This window comes from Acartia tonsa, chromosome 5 (genome assembly GCF_053477335.1).
Source record: "Acartia tonsa isolate MP-2025a chromosome 5, ASM5347733v1, whole genome shotgun sequence".
Taxonomy (NCBI): Eukaryota; Metazoa; Arthropoda; class Copepoda; order Calanoida; family Acartiidae; genus Acartia; species Acartia tonsa.
The window spans coordinates 51,270,937-51,293,338 of record NC_137264.1 but is presented as its reverse complement, the minus strand read 5'-3'; the positions used below and the strand labels follow the sequence as shown (position 1 = coordinate 51,293,338).

Below are 22,402 nucleotides of genomic sequence, written 5' to 3'. Positions count from 1 at the left end.
CAGATGTATATTGTAGAATGTGGCAAAATGTGGCCGCGTATTTTCAGCTGCGAGAGGACAAACAAAAATCTGCGGAGAGAAAACTCATTGAAAAAGAAATCCGCGAGGGAAAATTGAAAGTGAAGCGCATTAAAAGGAATCAGTTTAATTTTCACCTTTTTATAAACCTACCAAAAAAAGAAAGGGGGGGGGGGGGGGCGAAAGTGACACTTTTTGAAACCAAAACTAAAAGTCAAAGGAACTCAACTAAAAAAATAGTTACAGGTCTGACATTTTGCATGGCAGTTGCTTTATAGGGGTACAATATGGAACTGTGAAAAAACGGCGACGCAACCGCCGTTGCCCGCCGAATATTTTTTTGCCTTTTCTCGGCGGTTTTCGGGCGGTTGCGCCGCCGTTTTTTCACAGTTCCATATTGTACCCCTATAAAGCAACTGCCATGCAAAATGTCAGACCTGTAACTCTTTTTTTAGTTGAGTTTTTTGTTGACTTTTAGTTTTGGTTACAAAAAGTGTCACTTTCGCCCCCCCCCCCCTTTATTCTTAGTTTACGGTCCTAGAACAAACGCAGTAGTGACAAACGTCGGAGTTGACGCTTAATCCCCAACCTATTTCAAATCATGTTCTAGGTTTTTTAAAAGCTTAACCACTGAGTGAGGGGGCTTATTTGTATTGGGGATGGCAATCCGTCTAATTTTTGGACCGGATTCGGATTCTTACAAGAATCCGTCCAAAAATAAAACGGATTCTCCGCGGATTCCGGATTCAGGATTTTAGCAATATTTTAAAAGGCCTTTTTAAAAAAATAAATTAAGGGATTCAATTTTACCGGGTATTGAGCAGAATCTAAAGCTGCGATTTTTCAGCGTCCAAAATGACTGTTAAAAATTATAATATATATTCGGACTAAAAAACTCAAGACGCTAATTTTAGCCTTGCTATTAAAAAACGGATTCCTAATTCGGATTGCCAACCCTAATTTATATAATATGTACAATGTACATACTTGTATGGAAATACTCAATTGACCTAATATTTTAGACACTCCTGTGTATATCCTCTCCGACGTTTGTTACTCCTTCGTTTGTTTTGGAACCCTCGTTTAATCACTTGTGACCCTAGAATTAGATGATCCGTCCAACTTAAAAGGAATTTTGGGTATAGTCCCTTTCGTAACATCGCCCCATAAGGGGCGATTCGTCGTATTTTTAAAATGACTTTTTATAGGTTATTTTAGGTTATATTGGTTTAGGTGATTGCCCCACCGGGTTAGATAATTGGCCCCGCATGGTTAGAGCCACCCGCAGGGGCTAGAAATAGGAAAAAAGCTACTGTGAAAAATACGAAGAATCTTCTTATAAGGTGCTATGTTACGAAAGGGACTACACCCGGAATTTCTAGCCGTTAAAGATCTTTAATTACATTTCTAGTCAATATGATTCAATCTCCTAAAACAAGCAACAACAAAAACAAAATGTTCAGGCAAAATAATTTCCAAAAAAATACGAAATACAACTTTATATAGCTGAACAAAAATATGGAAAAAATATACATATTTTGTAGCTCTATATTTGTCTTTTTAAACTTAAATAACATTTAGCTTACAGTCTACACAGAAAAGAGATAATGCTTAATGAAAGGATGGTTGACTGAGTATCCTTCAGACACCAACCTTTTTTTATTGCACAACTTTGTGTATTATTATTCCAAGTGACAAGCTTATTGACTAGTTCATGATTGTACGCATCGTTGTACAGATATCCGGCCAAAACCGGATATCCGGCATTATAAATCAGCCGGATATCTGGTATCCGGCAAAAAAAAGTATCCGGCCCAAACCTAATCCTCTTATTGCTAAGTTGTTGGCGTGAACTTAGAGGTTAATAAGGGTGGAATGCCAGAACTTTAGGACTTCTAGAAAAAGTCATGTAGTTAAAGGGTTGGGTGTCTGTGGGCCGTTTAGCCAAGAAATCATGCACTTTACTAGCAAAATACACAAAATAAACCTATACGTGTAATAAGCTAGTGTATTCCGTCCTCTAGAGGATATACATTTGCCCAAAAACTTCAAAATTGCTATAAAATAAAATAAACTGATGGGACCTCTAGAGATCTTCGTGAATATCGTGACCTAAAGTTCAGGTAAGTTATTCTTTATTCTATATTAGCCAGGTATCTAAAGGGATAAGACAATGGCCGATAAATTGATGTACTCCCCCCCCCCCCCCCGCCTAAATAATGACACACAAAATACTAAAATTGTGTAGATTAAATTTAGTGGTTGAAACGTTTGAACACTCAACTTAATTCTAAAATGAATCAATTCGGTACGTCAATCCGTACGTCTTGAACTGATAGCTTTTTTCGTTAATTTATGCATGTTAGAATAGTCCTATCGATTTCTAACTTTGCATGGTGATTCCCTGTAGAAGCTAGGTTCGATTTAGGAAGTGTAGCAACTCTATAATTGTTACCAGAAAGTCCGTACGTCCATTTTAATCATTTTGATTTGAACTTTTTTCGCAAAAAAATTTTATGTCATAATTATCCGATTTATCTGAAATTTGGAACACTGATTCCTTAGACAATAAGCGAGGCATATCAATAGTCAAGTTCTAAAAATTTAAGTATGTCTTGTATTTATGCAGTTTTTCTACAAATTCACTTGCAATGTTGTTTCGACTTTAAATACTTTAACATTCTGATTATTTATTTCTGAAACAGTCTACAAGTGTTAACGTTCGTTTGTCCTACGGTTTCAGAGCTTTGCTTTTATGTATGTTGTCATCCTTGTTTTATTAAGAAAGCAAATGAAAGACATGAAGGCGAAGATTAGCAAAGTGAATATTGACGGGCTAGAGAAAACCAAAGATTACTTAAGTAAGTTATTTTTTACATTTTTTGTTGTGCAATTAATCTATAATTAGTGTACGTTCGTTTAAGGGGGGGGGGGTAAGTTTTGCCACTTTCGCGTAAACAGTGTTCTGTGGACTAGGTATTGATTTTAGATTATAGGTTATTTAGGATAAAAGTTTACTAAATAAGTGTACTTCTATTTCTTCAAATAAATATTTTTAATTTTTACCTCTCCAGAGTGGACCTGGAGGCCTGCAGCACCTGAACCTGGAGGCCGAATTAAATTTTTTCTGCAGATATGTTAATAACATTCAAAAAGAAGCATATTTTGTTTTATAAGTTGCTCTCTAACTCTTCAAACAAAAAAAATTAATTTTTTTACCTGTCCAGAAACGACCTTCCAGCATGCAGCACCTGAACCTGGAGATTTATTCAAAAAATGATTAAATATACGTGAACTAATACCCAAAAGTAAACTTTTATCCTAAATAACCTATAATCTAAAATCAATACCTGGTCCACAGAACACTGTTTACGCGAAAGTGGCAAAACTTACCCCCCCCCCCCCCCTTGTTTATTGATGGGTATTTACAATATCGAACATGAACTGCTTACAATATAAAGAGGTAGATTATGGAAATTAAATATTTATTGATATAGTCATAGGTACCAACTAAATAAATTAAGTTATGAATAAAACTTAAGCATTTTCTGACGAAATAACATCAAATGTTTTGTTAAGTTCAAGAGTGCTAATAAAATAATACACCATAACATAATGAAATGCTGTAAATTAGGAAAGTACACTAATAAAACAGTAAACAATATTACAAGTTACCATCTCTTTGTCAAAATTTTTCATAAATAAGGGTTTATAATATGTCCCAGCAGTTTGAACGAAACAAAACATTTGATAAAATTTAGTAAAAAATGCTTAATAATTCAAAGTTTTTTCATGTAAAACTATGGTGAAACTTAATGTTATAACAAATCGATATAACAATATTAAACATAACCCTTGTATATTCACACCAAAAAAACAATTGGAATCACTGCTGGAAGGTGCTTAGAATCACTTGCTCTCGTTCGTGCATAGTTCTCTTTGTTTTTAAATCGTTTTATTTTACACTTTCTTATATTGTGGAATCCTTTTATCAGTACGTCCGAAACGGATAGGTCTTTCCGTTGATTTAGGAATGTTGAATTGTCCTATCGATTTCAAACTTAGCATAATTATTCCTCTGACAGTAAGAAACAATTTGGCTTATTTGAAGAAATAAATGATTTGATGTAATTATCCTAATTGAAATGCTGATTCCTAGGATAATTAGGAGGGTAAAGTTTACTCTCTCACGAACAACTGTATGCAGAGGTGGATTCTTTAAAAAAAAATTGCCCCTCTAATCGCTTAGTGGGGCAAAATTGTTTTCGTAAAAAATCCACCAAAATCATATTAAAAATCTACAAAAAAAATTAGGTAAACAAAATCATAGAAGGGTTATTAACATAATATTTTATTTCATTTTTGTAGATTTTTTTATGTGATTTTGGAGGATTCATTTTTCACGAAAACAATTTTGCCCCACTAAGCGATTAGTGGGGCAAATTTTTTTAAGAATCCACCTCTGTAATGCAATACGAAAATTGTTTCAAAAGCTATGCTACTATTGAACCTGAACTTGTTTGTTTAGTTACAGACAGACTGAAGCCACTGTTCCACGTTCAATCTTTCCAAGACATCATTGAAACAACCAAGGAAACATGTTTAGAATTGAAATATTTTGGGCATGGGAACATAAGCCGAAAAATATATGTTTTGCATATTAGAAGTAAAAGGAAAAATAACACGAAAAGAAACCTTATCTATCAAAATAGATTAAACGTAGCTACTATATTATTAGTCACTAGCGACTACGCCCCCTAGAGGCCTCTAGTGGCACTTTAAATGTTTTTTGTTCAAGTCTCTACGATACCTCCTTTTTTTACGTTCAAGTCTCTCAAATATTTTTAAAATTTTCGATTTTGTTGTGATTTCTCTTGGGATGGTGGTGGTACCCTCCCACAAAATAGTTATAAACCTTCCCGCGACCTATGAGAATCTACCCTGTTAAAGAGAACCCGCTCGGTTCAGCGGTTAGCGAGATCCTTCGGTACAGACACACACAGACAGAAAGACATCGTTCTACTTTGTATTATTAACTAGCAGCTTCGCCCCTAGCCTCTAGGGGCTTTGCCCGAAGAGCTTTAATCAAACCAATTTTTCGTATTTTAGATTTAAAAGAAAAATTTAAAAAAAAATTTGGGGGGGGGCAATTTTTTAATTTTTTTTTGGGGGGGGGGGTAGTCGATCCCACTATTTTAATTTTAGTTTTAATAAGAAATATTTTTTTTTTGGGGGGGGGGTGTTTTCATTTTTTGGAGGGGGGGTTGGGGGTGTCCAACCCCCCAAGTAAATAGCTTAAAACCATCACAGGACCAGTAGGTAAAATCCCTGAAAAGTAGAGCCAAATCGGTTCAGCGGTTACTGAGATCCTAAGCTTCAGACGGACAGACAGACAGACAGACATCGTTCTACTTTTTATTATAGATATTATAAGTCATTTTATGATATACTAGCGGCTTCGCCTCTAGGGGCTTGGGCCCCAAGATGTTGATAAAACCAAATTTTCTTATTTTAGATTTAAAATAAAAATGTACAAAAAAAATAACTTGGGAGGGGGAACTTTTTTTGTGGGGGTGGGGGGGGGGGGGTAGTCCGTTCACTATTTTAATTTTAGTTCTAAAAAGAAAAAGAAAATTTTTTTGGGTGGGGGTATTTTTCATTTTTTAGGGGGGTTGGGGGTGTCCCACCCCCCAAGAAAATAGTTGTAAACTTTCCTGGGACATATGAGAAGCTACCCTGTAAAGGAGAACCCAATCGGTTCAGCGGTTAGCGAGATCCTTCGCTACAAACAAACAGGCAGACATCGTTCTACTTTGTATGATATATGTTTATGGATGCGTGAGGGAGGGAACATTGGATTGTTAATTATACTGGTTTTACTAACACGTTCTCTCATTTATTGTCCTACAAACTTTCAAGACTTTTATTCAATTTTGATTGGGTTGTGCAAACTTGTAATGTGCAAACACTAATAATTTTAGTCTATAGAATATGTGATTTTGTTTATCATGATTGGAAATGTTTACAAAGTTATGGGTAAATGAAGCATCCCTTAAGACTTCTTTCACTACTATTTAATGTATTTTTTTGTATGACTCTAAAAACTTTGTTTTTGTGTTTCTGTCTTACTTTTCAAAATTGTCGTGCTACTTTTACATACCTATCTTAAACGATTTTGATAATTTTTTTAAAAATTGCTAAAACATAAGGTAGAACATTTTTGTTTTGTGGGCCCATGCCTTCGACCCCTCCGGGCCAACAACACTGATATTAATCTGATAATTTTTTATTTTACTATCCATGGAAAGCTGTCTATAATACGATGCGAAAATAGCTATTTTATGATGCTATATGTTATACTGGCGACTACACCCCCCCCCAAGAGGCCTCTAGGGGCACGTAAATGTTTTCTTTTCAAACTATGTTAAGATTAACTGTTTACTATAAAATGTTTTTTTCGCCGCTAGATGGGGTTAGTTATGTTTTTTGCAGCGTTTTTTTTTGTGATACGCTCTCATAAAATAGCTATAAACCTTCCCAGAACCGATAAAGGAGAACCATATCGTTCAACTAGACAAACAGATAGTGATCCCGTTACTTTATTAATATAGGGATATGTATGTACATTAGGATCAACTCAAAGGATATTTTTATTACTAAAATACATTTTACACGTCTTTCGAACAAACTTGGCCTTGCCAGTTTATCTATGAAAATAATTTTACTCTAAAGATTTACATAATTATCAGAACTATAACTGCGTCAACTAAATAACTTTGACTTGGGACTTCTCTTTTCATTTTTAATTGTTATGTAATATTATGTCTATTAATAACTTATTTTTCCATTAGGGTTTTCTTTTTCTTAATACTCAAAGGAAAAGTTTCTTTTTGTGTAATGATAAGTAGGTTTAATTAGGGACTTTTAAACTATAGGAAAAACACTCTAAATAGGTATACTTTATAACAAGGCAATCAAAGTTAAATTAATGTACAATATACATTCAATTATGCTAAACAAATTTGTCTTTTCTATAGATTTTGTTTATTGGTTGAAAAGTTCAAACATTACTAGATTGGAAACAACCACTATTCCATTTTTATTTTCCACTATTCCCCAAAGTTTTATAATAACATTTTCTTATTAGTAAGCTTAACAACTTTGGGGACGTTATTTGATTTTGATTGGTTGGTTCATAAAGTTGAGTGTCCCAATGTTTCAACAGAAGGAGTAATTTGTGTATCATCATTGGGGATGTACATCAATTTATCGACCATTGTCTTATCCCTTTAGATCCCAGCCCCATTTCTGCTCGCTTTAAAACAATCCAAGGCTGCTTGATTTTTAATCATTCTAGTGGCGAGCCAGATCGGGTGCGCCGAATTTTAGACAATCACAGCGCGGCTTTTCATAAAATGCTGTGCTCTCATTGGTGGAAAGTTGGCTCACCCCGATCTGGCTCACCACTAAAATGATTTAAAGATCCAGCTCAATTCTAAAATGTGTAATGAAATGTCCAGAGAGTGCAAAGAGACCTGAAGGAGCTGGGATGCTTTAGAACAGTGAATATAGTTGTGGACACAGTTGAATCTGATGATGGTGAGCAACTCTACGAGGTAGGAGTTCTATTCAGGGAGGGGGGAGACATTGGACTGTTTATTAAACTAGTCCCTAAAGTCTTATAATTGCGTTTCCTTATTTGTGGCTTACCAACCTGGGGGACTTTGATTAAATTTTGATTGGTAAAAATAAAATAGCCTGAAAGCAACCCCGTGACTTATTTGAAGCTTTCCTAAAATGGAGAAATCGCTTCAAAGTTTAGTAGTTAAGTTTGGCAAACTCAAAACAGTAACAAACTCTAACCAAATATAAGTTTTTTTTTTTTATAAAGATTATATAAAACTAAAAGGACTAAGATAGAAAGTTCATGGTTTTTCTAACTGAATATTTTAGACAAAAAAAATAAATAAATAGCGTACTTTAGAACTTAACAAAGCATTTGATTTCTTATTTTTTTTATTTTTTATATCGAAGCTTTTCTATAATTAGAATCTGTCGTCCTTAAGTGTTAGCTAATTTGGACATGTTAGAATTGTCCTATCCATTTGAAACTTGGCATGGTGATTCCTATAGTAGTTATGTACGATTTAGAAAGTGCAGCAACTCTATAATAATTATCAGAATGTCCGAAGGTACATTTAAAACATTTATGGATGTTGTAATCCGTGTTATAAAATTTTTTAGGTGAACATTAAAGTTACGGAACTTGGCTTGACCTACATGAACGTTGGGCTCACCAATTGTTATGAGGTAAGCTTTTGAATATCCTTATACTAAAGTAACAGGATGTTTGTTTGTCTGTGTGTCTGTACCGAAGGATCTCGCTAACCGCTGAACCGATCGGGTTCTCCTTAACAGGGTAGATTCTCATGGATCCCGGGAAGGTTTATAACTATTTTGGGGGAGGATACCACCAACCTCCCAAGAGAAATGACAAAAAAATTGAAATTTTTTTAAGATCTGGGAGACTTCAACGTAACATAAAGAGGTATCCGTAACATAAAGAATTATCGTAGAGACTTTAACAAACAAAAACATTTAAAGTGCCACTAAAGGCCTCTAGGGGCGTATCCGCTAGTAATTTTTAAAGTATTTTTTTGTTGCCATGCCTAGTCTCCTCTCAATTTTTTACCATTTGAGATAAGTCTTAAAGAAATCGTCTCCTTTTACCTATTCAAAGACCAAAGAACTATGTGTATTAAAAGCTTAGGCAAATGGACCTCTATTTACGGAAATTAATAGTTTTCTTTAATGAATTTAGAGTTGAATAATATTGAAATACACTTAAAGAAAGCACTATATTAAGGCCTTTTTTTCATTTCAGGGGAATTTTGACGTTGGAAAAAGTCGCATTATCGAAAAAAGCACCTCGTTTTTAGCTTTTTGCGTGTTCTTTTTTTTCTAAAGTTACTGTTTAGTCAAGTACACTTATTAAGTCAAAATGTTCTTAACTATGGCCAAATGTATAGATACTAGCGGCTTCGCCCCTAGCCTCTAGGGGCTTTGCCCCAAGAGTATTTTATCAATCTAATTTTTCGTGTTTTAGGTTTTTTTTTTTTAAATTTAAGATTTTTTTTTTAGGGGGGGGGTATTTTTCATTTTTTGGGGGGTTAGGGGTGTCCCACCCCCTAAAAAAATAGTTATAAACCTTCCCGGGACCTATGAGAAGCTACCCTGTAAAGGAGAACCCGATCGGTTCAGCGGTTAGCGAGATCCTTCGCTACAAACAAACAGACAGACAAACAAACATCGTTCTACTTTGTATTATAGATGAAATGGTCATAATTAAGAACAGTTTGACTTAACAAGCGTAAATGACTAAACGGTAACACACAACTTTGCGGAAAATACGCTAAAAAAATTACCTCTTAATTCAAATTAGGCACCTAATGTCTGATACAATTTTGATTTAATTTTCCTTCTTTTTAGGAAAATGAAGTTGGCTTAGTCGTTAGAACTGGTCTATGCAATGTTACAGGAAATACATTTCAGATATTATTTATTAGACCTGCCACTCTACAGTAAAATTATTCAGAATGGAATTTTCTCTAATTAATCTTAATTTAATGATGAGTTATATAAAATGTAGAAAATTTTCTTAAAACTGAAAGTAGACTAAAGACAAACCTAAAAGATGACATTTTTGTTTTTTGGTTAGGTTAGGTCAAATATGGGCTTGGAAATACCCGCATGGATAGAAACAATGACTGGACAAACGTAGAGAGGGAGGGAACATTGGGCTGTTTATTGAAGTAGTCCCAAAAGTTTAATAATAATGTTTTCTTTTAGAAGAAGTAATATTGTGAAAAATCATTAGGGATGTACTTATTGTACATCAATTATCAGCCATTGTATTATTTTAGATCCCTGGTACAAACGTGTGTAATTTCCTGACCTAAATTAATAAGCAACCTCCCCCCCCCTCCTTTATTTTCCTTGGAGTTTCTATGCTCGACTAGTCACTTTGGGTGAAAACAATTGTTGTTGTCTTTTTGTTTAAAATGTTGGGTATAGTCGCTTTCGTGGCAACGCTTCTTAAGGGGCGATTCTTCGTATTTTCACAGTAGCTTTTCTCCAATTTCTACCCCATGCGGTGGGCTCTAACCCTGCGGGGCCAATTGCCTAACCCTCTGGGGCAATCACCTAACCCAATGTAACCTAACCTAAGATAACCTATCAAAAGCCATTTTAAAAATACGACGAATTGCCCCTTAAGGTGCGTTGCCACGAAAGGGCTTATTCCCAAAATGTTTATCTGGATGTTATTATTGCTACAGGACGTGGGGACAGAGTTCAAGTAGAGATTACTAGAGGAGTCAACTCTACTAGGGAAACATCCCTATCTCTAGTCAGACCTATTAAAGGATTACAAACAGGTATACCTAGTACCTAGTAGAGTATACTAGAGGAGTCAACTCTACTAGGGAGACATCCCTATCTCTAGTCAGACCTATTAAAGGATTACAAACAGGTATACCTAGTACCTAGTAGAGTATACTAGAGGTATCAACTCTACTAGGGAGACATCTCTATCTTTAGTAAGACCTATTAAAGGATTACAAACAGGTATACCTAGTACCTAGTAGAGTATACTAGAGGTATCAACTCTACTAGGGACACATCTCTATCTCTAGTCAGGCCTGTATAAGTTTTTAAAACAGTTATGCCATTATACATGAAAAGTTAAATTGATAAAAATAAATTCAGAAGACTATCAGACCTAAGACTGATTTTTTTATTAACATTAAAATTAATTTTTAGGAAGCAAATTTTATGTGAGTATATCTAACCAACAGTACAACCTACCATTCAATATTCCATTGGTTCAGGTATACTTTTTACTTACAGAGGAATCTAAAGGGATAAGACAATGGTCATTGAATTGATGAATATCCACAACGATGATACACAAATTTAACCCTTCTATAGATTACAATTTGTGGTCGACATGCTGGTAACTCAACTTGATGATCAAACCAATCAAAATTTAATGAAAGTCCCAAAAGTCCAACAAATTAGAAAAGTTTATTAAAAATTTTTGGGACTAGTGTAATCAACAGCCCAATGTCACCTCCCTCCCTGTTAGTTTCCTCTCACTCACTCTGTACGTCTGTCAGCAAGTCAATTCTTCTAAGGTATTGTTTTTAAAGTTAATTTTTTTTTGGTGTAATACTTAATATATAAAATGACTATAAATAACATTATATTTAAGTTCAGACAAACATGCAGGCCTCCTTTTTTATATAAGGATATAATTATTAGGGAAACCGAAGTTTATCTCTGGGCTCTGAAGTGAGAAATGGGAGTGTCACCTTGTCCTGCAAGCTTGGACTGGATCTGGCAAAGTCTATTGTCAACTGGTCAAGGCTTGCCACCCTCCAGGGAGCACACAGGTACAGTACAGGGACACTGGCGACCCTCCAGGGGGCACACAGGTACAGTACAGGGACACTGACCACCCTCCAGGGGGCACACAGGTACAGTACAGGGACACTGGCCACCCTCAAGGGGGCACACAGGTACAGTACAGGGACACTGACCACCTCAAGGGGGCACACAGGTACAGTACAGGAACACTGACCACCTCAAGGGGGCACACAGGTTCAGTACAGGGAAACTAGTCAAATTTTGAAAAATTGTTACAAACCCAACTCCATGTTAATTACATTACACACCTATATATCCATATTTTGTTGCTTTCAAGTAATTGGCTGTTTTAAATCACAAAACAGGAATAACAATAAAAGCTGTAATTTTTCAAATGAACTAATTCGTCTACAGAGATTAAATAAAATTTATAGCCCAGATTGAAATTTTCCTTTCATCTTGAGATTATTAAATAAATCTGATAATTCCAAATTAGTTTGGCTTCTTGATTTATAAATTGAAATCAAGTTTAGTAGTACATTAATATGATATATCAATTAACATGGTATAATCTTTTTAAAACCTTTTTAAATTGAAGATTTCAAATATGATTATCTATCATTGATTAACCTCTTTATAGCAAAAATCCATAAAATATAATTTTAAAAATCTATTTAGGAATTTATACTGTCAGATTTTATTTGAAGTTCACTATTGCCAAGTTTTAACCCATGTTTTGTTGATATAGAAAATAAGGATGGCAATCCGTTAAAATTTTGGACCGGATTCGGATTCTTACAAGAATCCGTCAAAAAAATGGCGGATTCCGGATTCTTTCAATATTTTAAAAGGCTTTTTTTGAATTTAAAAAATTAAGTGCTACATGTCCTAAAAACTAATGTTCTTGGTGTTCTCTATAATTCACTTCCGAGAATCGAACCAGATTTTAAAAGATTTTATATATAATGATGATAATCTTTGCCTTCAATCCGAATCCGCTATTAAAAACGGATTCCGGATATGGATTCGGATTCCAAAATTGACCAAAAATTGGGCTGATTCCGGATCCCGGATTGGGATACGGATTGCCAACCCTAATAGAAAAGTAAAGGGATAGTTTCACGAAGTGCATTTAAAAAAAAATAGTGAACTGTAAGTTTTTTCTATTTTAAATAACGTAGTAGTGCATAATATAAAGTTATTGATTAAAATTAGGAGATTTTACCAGGGATTTTCCTTAAAAAATGAGTTTTTCATTTTTATTTTCAACTTCGTTGCGTGTTATTTGATAGAAATGATTGTGATAAAGAATTTTAACATTGACCTGACCAAACTTTTTTTATTTGACAATATCTAAAAGAGTTAGTGATTTGCAACATAAATTACATGAGAATGGTCTTTTTATATATATATATATATGTTGTATGGTTAGTTGGTATTTCCGCTTGAGATAATGTGTATATTGTAAGGAAACCGGATGGTTTTCTTTATTTTTTTAATAATAATCTATAGAAAACCTGTCCTATAGTGAACCGGACGGTATTTTTTATGTTTTTTAAGTAACTTGTCCCAAGGGGAACCCCTGTTAAATTTTTTTATAACTCTTGTGAAATATGTGGAAAAAGATTATCTAAAATTGGTGTTTTGGCTATACATATTTGGAAAAAAATAGACCATTCTCATGTAATTTATGTGGCAAATCTCTTTAACTTTTTTCGATATTGTCAAATAAAAAAAGTTTGGTCTGGTCAATGTTAAAAATTCTTTAACATATAATCATATCTATCCAATGCCTAATATATTCTACTAAGACATATAAAAGTTCACTACTCTAAGTACCTTAACTCTTTAAATACACTTCATAGAACTATCCCTTTAGGTGTTTGGTTAAAAACGTGGTGTGTTTCGCCTTGTATAGATGAAAACTTTATTATTAAATGACTTGTGTATTTAACAGACCTCTCTGAGAATTTCAACTAAAGCAAATTTGAAATCTAAAATTTTATATTTTTGCTGTCCGGTTTAAAAAAAAACTAGAAAGTAACTTGGGAAGAACATCTTGTAAGAAGTTGTTTTGTGGAAGTGTAGGATATATTCCATATCGAAGTCCAAAAACTAGTTTTTGTAATGGATAATGTTAAGTTCGAAAACCGGTTTTTTTTCAGATGGAGTCCAGTTATGGAAAATGCAGGTTATCAGCTGATGCCAAGCTTGAAAACCGGTTTCTCCCTGAACATGCTTGACTCACAGTTACTACCAACTCATGGCATCAAGTAAGAATAAAACTTTTAAGGGGGGGGGGGCGAAAGTGACACTTTTTGAAACCAAAACTAAAAGTCAACAAAGGAACTCAACTAAAAATAAGAGTTACAGGTCTGAGATTTTGCATGGCAGTTGCTTTATAGGGGTACAATATGGAACTGTGAAGAAACGGCGGCGCAACCGCCAAAAAACCGCCGTTTCCCGCCGAATTTTTTTTTGCCTTTTATCGGCGGTTTTCGGCGGTTGCGCCGCCGTTTCTTCACAGTTCCATATTGTACCCCTATAAAGCAACTGCCATGCAAAATCTCAGACCTGTAACTCTTTTTTTAGTTGAGTTCCTTTGACTTTAAGTTTTGGTTTCAGAAAGTGTCACTTTCGCCCCCCCCCCCCTCTAAACCTCGTCAGAATAAAAGACATTAAGAATTTAGGGGCGATTTCTCTTAGGAGGGTTATGGTACCCTTCCCAAAAATAGTTATAAATCTTTCCAGGACCTATAGAAATCTACCCTGATCTAAAGGAGAACCATATAGGTTCAGTGGTTAGCGAGATCCTTCGGTACACATAGAGATCCCTTTACTGTATCATAAGGATTAAAATTTATATTGTTTAAGGTTTTATCTGACTCATTTACTGGCTATGATCCCATGGACTGGTGATGTTAACTTTCAACAGGTATTTATAGATAATTTATAAAACAAGGATGACAACATCTATAAAAGCGAAGCCCTGATACAGAAGGACAAACGGGCATTAACACTTATATAGTGTCAGAACTGAATAATCAGAATATAAATGTATAAGAGTCGAAGCAAAGTTGTAAGTAAATTTGTTAAAAAACTGCTTTATACAGGATTATATTTATGGACTTACTTATATTTTTAGGACTTGATTATAGAGTTGCTTCACTAATAACATTATACTTTGTTGTCCCAGGAATCAATATACCAAAAATCAGATCAATCGGATGATTAGATCACATACAAATTTGTTGTTAAAAAAAGTAAAAAAGACAACATGTTTAAAATGGACGTACGGACATTTTGGCAATGATCATAGAGTTGCTACGCTTTCTAAATCGTACCTAATTACTAAAGGAATCACCATGCAAAATTGATAGGACAATTCTAACATGCCTAAATTAGCGAAAAAAGCTATCCGTTAAGGACGGACGGACGGACCGACCCTAATTATAGAAAAGCTTCGCTTTAAAAAAATAAAATTCTAGTTAGCCTCTATTTTCCTAAGGTAAACAGGAATAGCTTTAACAGCCTAGCTTTAACCAACAGTTGATATAATTAGAAAAAATTATATGATTCACCTTAAAAAAAATAAAATGACCAAAAAATTTCTATAACCTATTTACTTAAAAAGCAGACAGACAATCTGACGAAAATTTTACATCTCTTAGTTTACATTATTGTTGATAATTTCTTGTTAATTAAGATTAAAAGTGGAATCTCAGCATATTATCCATTTGGTAAATATGTGTCTGGTGGCTTCGCTGCTATGGTCTCACACACCTTCCCCTCGAACAGTAGTTCATCTCAGGTAACGTTTTTCTAGCTTTTTAATTAATTGCGAAAAGAGCACTTCACTAGACAAGGCTCCCAAACTCTTAATAATTACTCAGGTTCCAGTACACATAATATCTGATACTAGAGGTGGACTCTTTACTCGACAAGGCTCTCAAGCTCTTAATAATTATAGGTTCCAGTACACATGATATCTGATACTAGAGGTGGACTCTTTAATAGACAAGGCTCCCAAGCTCTTGATAATTATAGGTTCCAGTACACGTGATATCTGATACTAGAGGTGGACTCTTTACTAGACAAGGCTCCCAAACTCTTAATAATTTTAGGTTTCAGTACACATGATATATGATACTAGAGGTGGACTCTTTACTAGACAAGGCTCTCAAGCTCTTAATAATTTTAGGTTCCAGTACACATGATATATGATACTAGAGGTGGACTCTTTACTAGACAAGGCTCTCAAGCTCTTAATAATTTTAGGTTCCAGTACACATGATATCTGATACTAGAGGTGGACTCTTTACTAGACAAGGCTCCCAAGCTCTTAATAATTACTCAGGTTCCAGTACACATGGTATCTAATACTAGAGGTGGACTCTTCACTAGACAAGGCTCTAGAACTCTTAATAATTACTCAGGTTCCAGTACACATCATATCTGATACTAGAGGTGGACTCTTCACTAGACAAGGCTCTAGGACTCCTAATAATTAAAGGTTCCAGTACACATGATATCTGATACTAGAGGTGGACTCTTTACTAGACAAGGCTCTCAAGCTCTTAATAATTTTAGGTTCCAGTACACATGATATCTGATACTAGAGGTGGACTCTTTACTAGACAAGGCTCCCAAATTCTTAATAATTATAGGTTCCAGTACACATGATATCTGATACTAGAGGTGGACTCTTTACTAGACAAGGCTCCCAAATTCTTAATAATTATAGGTTCCAGTACACATGATATCTGATACTAGAGGTGGACTCTTTACTAGACAAGGCTCCCAAATTCTTAATAATTATAGGTTCCAGTACACATGATATCTGATACTAGAGGTGGACTCTTTACTCGACAAGGCTCCCAAACTCTTAATAATTATAGGTTCCAGTACACATGATATCTGATACTAGAGGTGGACTCTTTACTCGACAAGGCTCCCAAATTCTTAATAATTATAGGTTCCAGTACACATGATATCTGATACTAGAGGTGGACTCTTTACTAGACAAGGCTCCCAAATTCTTAATAATTATAGGTTCCAGTACACATGATATCTGATACTAGAGGTGGACTCTTTACTCGACAAGGCTCCCAAACTCTTAATAATTACTCAGGTTAGTATCCTTTTTAGATAATAGTAACAGGATGTTTGTGTTTCTGTGTGCGAATGTGAGTAGCAAAGGATAACTTTATTTGCTTAGCCAATATGGTTCTCCATTACAGTGAACAGTAAACAGGCGTAGCCCCTGTTATGTACATATTTAGAACTGGTTTTATCCAACAGAAACCTAACATATTCGGATCATGATAATAAATATGTTATTTACTTTTTAACTATTCTGTCTCTAAGTCTCGTGTTTCAAATTTAACCTCTTTTAATCATTTTGTTGTCGTCCCAGTCTTGTTTCTTAATAGTTCAATCATTTAGGACTTGAAAGGTTTTTTTTATATATGACTCTAAAGTTTCTGTATTTTTCCTTTTTTTACATCAGATTAAACAAAATATAATTGAAGGCTTTTCCGTACTATGGTTTCAAAAACCCACAATTTACGAATATTAATTCTAGGAGATCTTACATCTATCTTGTACAAGTTTTCTATAACGTCAAAGGTAATTTTTCTCAATTTGAAAAAAAAAAACAAGAATGACAACATCCATAAAAGCCAATATAAACAAATCAGGCGTTCAGACATACAAACATTGGCTTTTTAAGGAGGGGGGGGGGGGGAGTTTGTACAGTTATAAGAAATAAAAATTCAGTATCAAATTTTGCCCTGGCCGTTTGGGCTTGTTTTTATAGTTATCAACTTAATTCTTTTTGTAGACTCTCTTATATGACTGGATCTACCTGTAAAATTTTAAAAATTGAATTTTGAGACTTTCCTTCTAGGGGCTAGTGGAGCAAAAGACCCCTCCAAACACTAAAATTTTAAGTTATGAGCTCATTTTTTAAGATATCGAGCTGATTTTTTAAATGGAACCTTTTATTACATAAATAAGTTGATTAGTCACCCCATATTTCATTTTTGCACTTTACTTCTAGGGGCTTTTGGGGTAAAACAACCCCCCTCCCCCCAAATACAAAATTTATAAGTTTTGAGCTTACAAACCCCTATAAGTAAAGTACAAAAATGAAATATGGGATGGCTAATCAACTCTCTTATGTAATAAAAGCTTTGTTTGGGGGGGGGGGGGTCTTTTGCTCCACTAGCCCCTAGAAGGAAAGTCCCAAAATTCATTTTTTTAAAGTTTTACAGGAAGATCCAATCATATAAGAGTCTACAAAAAGAATTAGATTGATAACTATAAAAACAAGCCCAAACGGCCAGGGCAAAATTTGATACTGATATTTCATTTCCTATAACTGTACAAACTCCCCCCCCCCCCTTGCTTATTGTGGACATACCTACATTTTAAGACTTGATTATAATAGAGCTGCTTTGCCTTTAAGTTTTAACATTGTACCTAATCGTCTAAGAAAATTATATTTTAACAATTAAGGGCATAGTATATTTCAGAAAAGGTAAAAATCATAATGATAAAAAGGGACATACAGACTTTTACGTAACGATTATAGAATTGATACGATTTCTAAATTGTGCCTAATTTTTACAGGAATCATTATGATAAGCTTAAAATCATTACTACAATTATAACATTAATGACTATATTAATGATAAGACTATCAGTTGCGGACGGACGGACCTATCCTAAATTTAGTAATCCCTCTGATAACTTGCAGTTAATTGTCTTCACTCTACCGTAATGACGTCCGAACATACAAGTTCTTGTTTTTGAAATATTTTCCTTTGCATAATAAAAATTTGATGAAATAGGTTGTTTTACTTAATAAGTATTCGAATCCGGGTATTTTTCTGGTCATAATAAAAAATTAGATGGAATAGGTTGTTTTACCTAATAAGGATTCGAATCCGGGTTTTTTTACCGCATTCTTTTCTGGGCTAGGCGTGCGTTAATTTTAGTGTTTAATAGGTAATGAATTTACAATATACTTTCCCAAAGACTGCCTAGCGAGCATTAAACCTCCTTTTTAATGAATGGAATATTAGAGGAGAGGCATTTTTTATTTTCTGCCTAACCACTGCGTGTTCTATCCATAAGGGGCTGCAATGTATCCAATTTAACCTAACCTAAACAAAAATGAAATTACCTTAAACCTTAATTTTAATTTACTGAAAAATAATGGAGGGGGGAAGGGTTCTGAGGTGGATTCTTTTAAAAAAATTGCCCCACTAATTGCTTAGTGGAACAAAATTGTTTTCGTGAAAAATCCTCCAAAATGACATAAAGAATCTACAAAAATTAAATAAAATCTTATGTTAATAACCCTTCTATGATTTTGTTTAATTTTTGTAGATTTTTAATGTGATTTTGGTGGATTTTTCACGAAAACAATTTTGCCCCATTAAGCGATTAGTGGGGCAAATTTTGTTTATTTTAGTTACCTCTGCTGCAAGCTAACTCAATGCTGTGTAAATTTACAAGATTCCATACTTACCTCACTGGCCAATATTTCAGGTAAGCAGCAGTTACGCCCCCTAGAGGTCTCTAGTGGCACTTGCGAAAGGGGGGGAAGTTGAATTCTATAACCCAATTTTTTTTTTAATTTAGATTTTGAAAGAAGAAAAAATTGGGGGGAGGGGGCTGATTTTTGACATATTGGACATATTGAATTTTATATACCTATTGCAGAGAGCAAAGTGCGCAGTGGAACCGAAGCCTGTCTGGATTTACTCATTACTTTGGCATCGGTCTGGTCGGCACTATTTCAGGTCAGCTATTTTCCAAAGATCCAAATTTTTAAAAGCGAAGCTTTTCTATAATTAGGGTCGGTTCGTCCGTACGTCCGTCCATCACAGAGAGATAGCTCTTTTCGTTAATTTATTTAGAATTGTCCTATCGATTTCAAACTTTGTATGGTGATTCCTATAGTAGTTAGGTACGATTTAGAAAGCGTAGCAACTCTATAAGCATTACCAGAATGTCCGTACGTCCATTTTAAACATGTTGATTTTTCTACTTTTTTAACAAATTTTTATGTGATCTAATTATCCGTTTGATTTTTTTTGTATATTGATTCCTGTGACAACAAAGAACAATATTATAAGCGAAGCAAATCTATAATCAAGTCCTAAAAATGTAAGTATGTCCATAAACATTATCCTGTATCAAGCAGTTTTTCAACAAATTTACTTACAATTTTGCTTCGACTGTTATTTACCAAGTATATTTGCGATTACTTTTATTGAATGAAATCTTCCAATTTTTAACATTTACAAAACAGCCTGCTTTATTGCATCAAGATCCATGACAGATCTATATAGGAAATAAACGTCTAGAAATGAGCTCGAGTCTTCCAATGGTAAAGTGTTTAAAACTCATAGTGCTCCAATAATCCTCATTAAACTCTCATTGAACAAAGCGATAAGACCTTTATCCTATTTGTTTATGGAATGAATTAAGTTTTTCACTTCATGTTGATATTTGAATTACATTGGAGTATTTAATCCTTTTTTCATAAATAAAAAATATACGTTCATAATAGAGTAAATCTAAGAAAACTGTATTTTAAAAGAATTCGATTGTGGCGACACTTCGTTTGTGTTAAAATATTAAAACTAAAATTTTAATCATTTTAACCCTTTTATGATGATAATGTGAGAAAAAAAAATTTAAAAAATCTTTTTAAAATCATTTAAATTAATAAATATTTACTTCTTTCTTTTAGATAGTAATGACGGGGGAGGAAAATTGATTTATTGAGAAATAGATAAATAGATATGTACTTATAGAAAACTAGCCATTAGCGATTTAGTTATATTGAGCCAACTCTAGTACTTTTATATTCTGATTATTCAGTTCAGACACTTAGTGTTAATGTCCGTTTGTCCTACCGTTTCAGTGCTTCGCTTTTATGGATGTTTTCATCCTTTTTTAAAAATTCTTTGGACACTCTTTCACTTTTTATATGAGAGTCAGCTTGTAACATAACATGGAATAGACTCAGCTGTGCACGAAGCATACCAGTATAAGATTGACCACAGGATTCTCACTTCCAATCTATGTGTGTATCTGAATCCTTATTTCAGAGAATCAGGGCTACATACAAACTAATATTTGTTTTGTTTAGATCTTGGAAGGTTTGAGCTGAACTACAACATCCCCCTGAAACAGGGTGTAGCAAAACCAGGACTTTCCTTCGGCTTCGGCACTGAATTCCTTTAAATTAATTCATGTTTTAAACTTCAATTTTTTTAAGTAAAGATTAATTTAAGATAACTTTCCCCATAGTTTTAAAGTCAAATAACTTGTTGTAACCATGAAATATTCAAATTGATAATATTGTTCGAATAAAATAAAGTATTAAATGAATCTAATCCTCTTTAGACTTTTCCATTTTGACAAATCTTTAAATATTTCTATCAAAGTATACTATTTACCTGCAGGGCTCGGCAGTGGGATATTTAATAACGGCTTGCCTTCGGCTGCTTTTAAATAGCAGCGGCTGTTACATCAAATTTTTAAAGAAAGTGCCAGTTGCGTTTTTTTCTCACTTATTTATTCGTTTCTGGATTTTTGGGAGGCTGTCGACGTCGAGTTCTGCCTTTTAAATATTATCAGAATTTTTACTTAAATCTTTTATTTACATTTAATTCTCATATTATGTATTAAGTATTTTATTTAAAAATTTAATGACAATTTTTAACATTTCTAATCCTCGACAATTTAACTAGTCATACAATAAAGATCTTTTTAGAATTTTTTAATCTTCTTATATTTTAAAGATCTTATTCCATAGTTAGTTGCATTTTATCCGTATTGTAGTTTTTGTCATTTCATTAATATTAACCCATTAAAAAAATTTAAAACATCTTTAAATATATTTCCAGTATGGCTTTGTTTCGTATTTATTTCCACTGGATTAAAACCGGTTCTCATCCATACTGTAAAGTCATGTATGTCGTATTATAAACAATTGTCCACTAGAAAAGAAAAGAAAAATAAAAACATTTTTTACTGTTTGTATTTTTGCCTAAATTTTCCTATTCGCGGACAACTGTTTATAAGACGATGTGGTAGATATATTTTAAAGTTATCGGTTTCCCTCAGAGGGCTTAGCGAGCACAGAAACCCCCTCTAAGCTAGATTTTCTTGTGTTGTTTTATCTTTGGTAAGGTTAGGTTAGGTTATATTGTGTACACTGTACAGCAGCGTGTCGGAGCCGTTTAATTTTGATGCGGCTCCGGCTCCTACCTTTAAATTAATTTATCAATTTTTGTTCATTATTAAATTTGATAAAATAAAATAAATAATATAATATATTTTGCTTTTATTTAATTGAAGCTATATAAAAGTAGAAGGATGTGTGTCTATTTGTTAAGTAACAATAGTTTTTCAGTTTATTATATAGAAATAGACCGTTGCCAAATTATAATATTACTTTTTAAAAATCATTTTAGCTAATCTGGAGTTGATTCCGTTTTTAACGAAAAATACGGCTCCACCAAAAATATTGCGGCTCCCGGCTCCGAAACGCTGCTGTACAGGGTAGTTTTGCAGGGATAGAGTTGAACATTAACCCACCCCCCATATTTCTGTTAATTTCAAAAATAGATGGGGGGATTCTGTGGTCACTATGCACTTTGAGGTAAAGCACAAAAAGTCTGTTAAACCATGAATTAAGAATTTATTATTGTTTAATCTATATACATATTCGCTTTAAAATTTAAATCTTAATGAAAGTTGTACTAATATTATAATATATTTAAATATTTATTTAGTTCTCTTTAATAAAGAAAATTAGCTACCTATAAAAATAGAATGAAAATAAAACTTTTTTTCAATTTCATAAAGGAACAATATTTATAATTTATATCCATTAAGAGCGTATCAAAAAGATTGACAGGGGGGTGGGTCA

At 33.8% G+C, this 22,402-nt stretch overlaps 1 protein-coding gene across 5 annotated transcripts; it reads left to right on the top strand.

The window, feature by feature from the left end:
- Positions 1-7: 7 nt before the first annotated feature.
- Positions 8-21,806, top strand: LOC145319781 (sorting and assembly machinery component 50 homolog A-like). Of its 5 annotated transcripts, none has more exons than XM_080162133.1 (18): positions 8-136; positions 2,109-2,141; positions 2,803-2,879; positions 4,547-4,611; positions 7,539-7,634; positions 8,263-8,328; positions 9,508-9,558; positions 10,358-10,454; positions 10,840-10,907; positions 11,341-11,471; positions 13,611-13,718; positions 14,320-14,380; positions 15,152-15,256; positions 16,498-16,576; positions 17,030-17,073; positions 18,926-19,002; positions 19,177-19,256; positions 20,615-21,806. In XM_080162133.1, the coding sequence occupies exons 1-18, from the start codon at positions 18-20 to the stop codon at positions 20,707-20,709; spliced, it is 1,452 nt and encodes a 483-aa protein (XP_080018259.1). In that variant the 5' UTR covers positions 8-17; the 3' UTR covers positions 20,710-21,806. The 5 variants fall into 5 exon arrangements, with proteins under 5 accessions (XP_080018259.1, XP_080018260.1, XP_080018261.1 ...); XM_080162134.1 differs by lacking the exon at positions 16,498-16,576 and adding an exon at positions 15,724-15,802; XM_080162135.1 differs by lacking the exons at positions 16,498-16,576; positions 17,030-17,073; positions 18,926-19,002; positions 19,177-19,256; positions 20,615-21,806 and adding exons at positions 15,416-15,446; positions 15,524-15,600.
- The last annotated feature ends 596 nt before the right edge of the window (positions 21,807-22,402 follow it).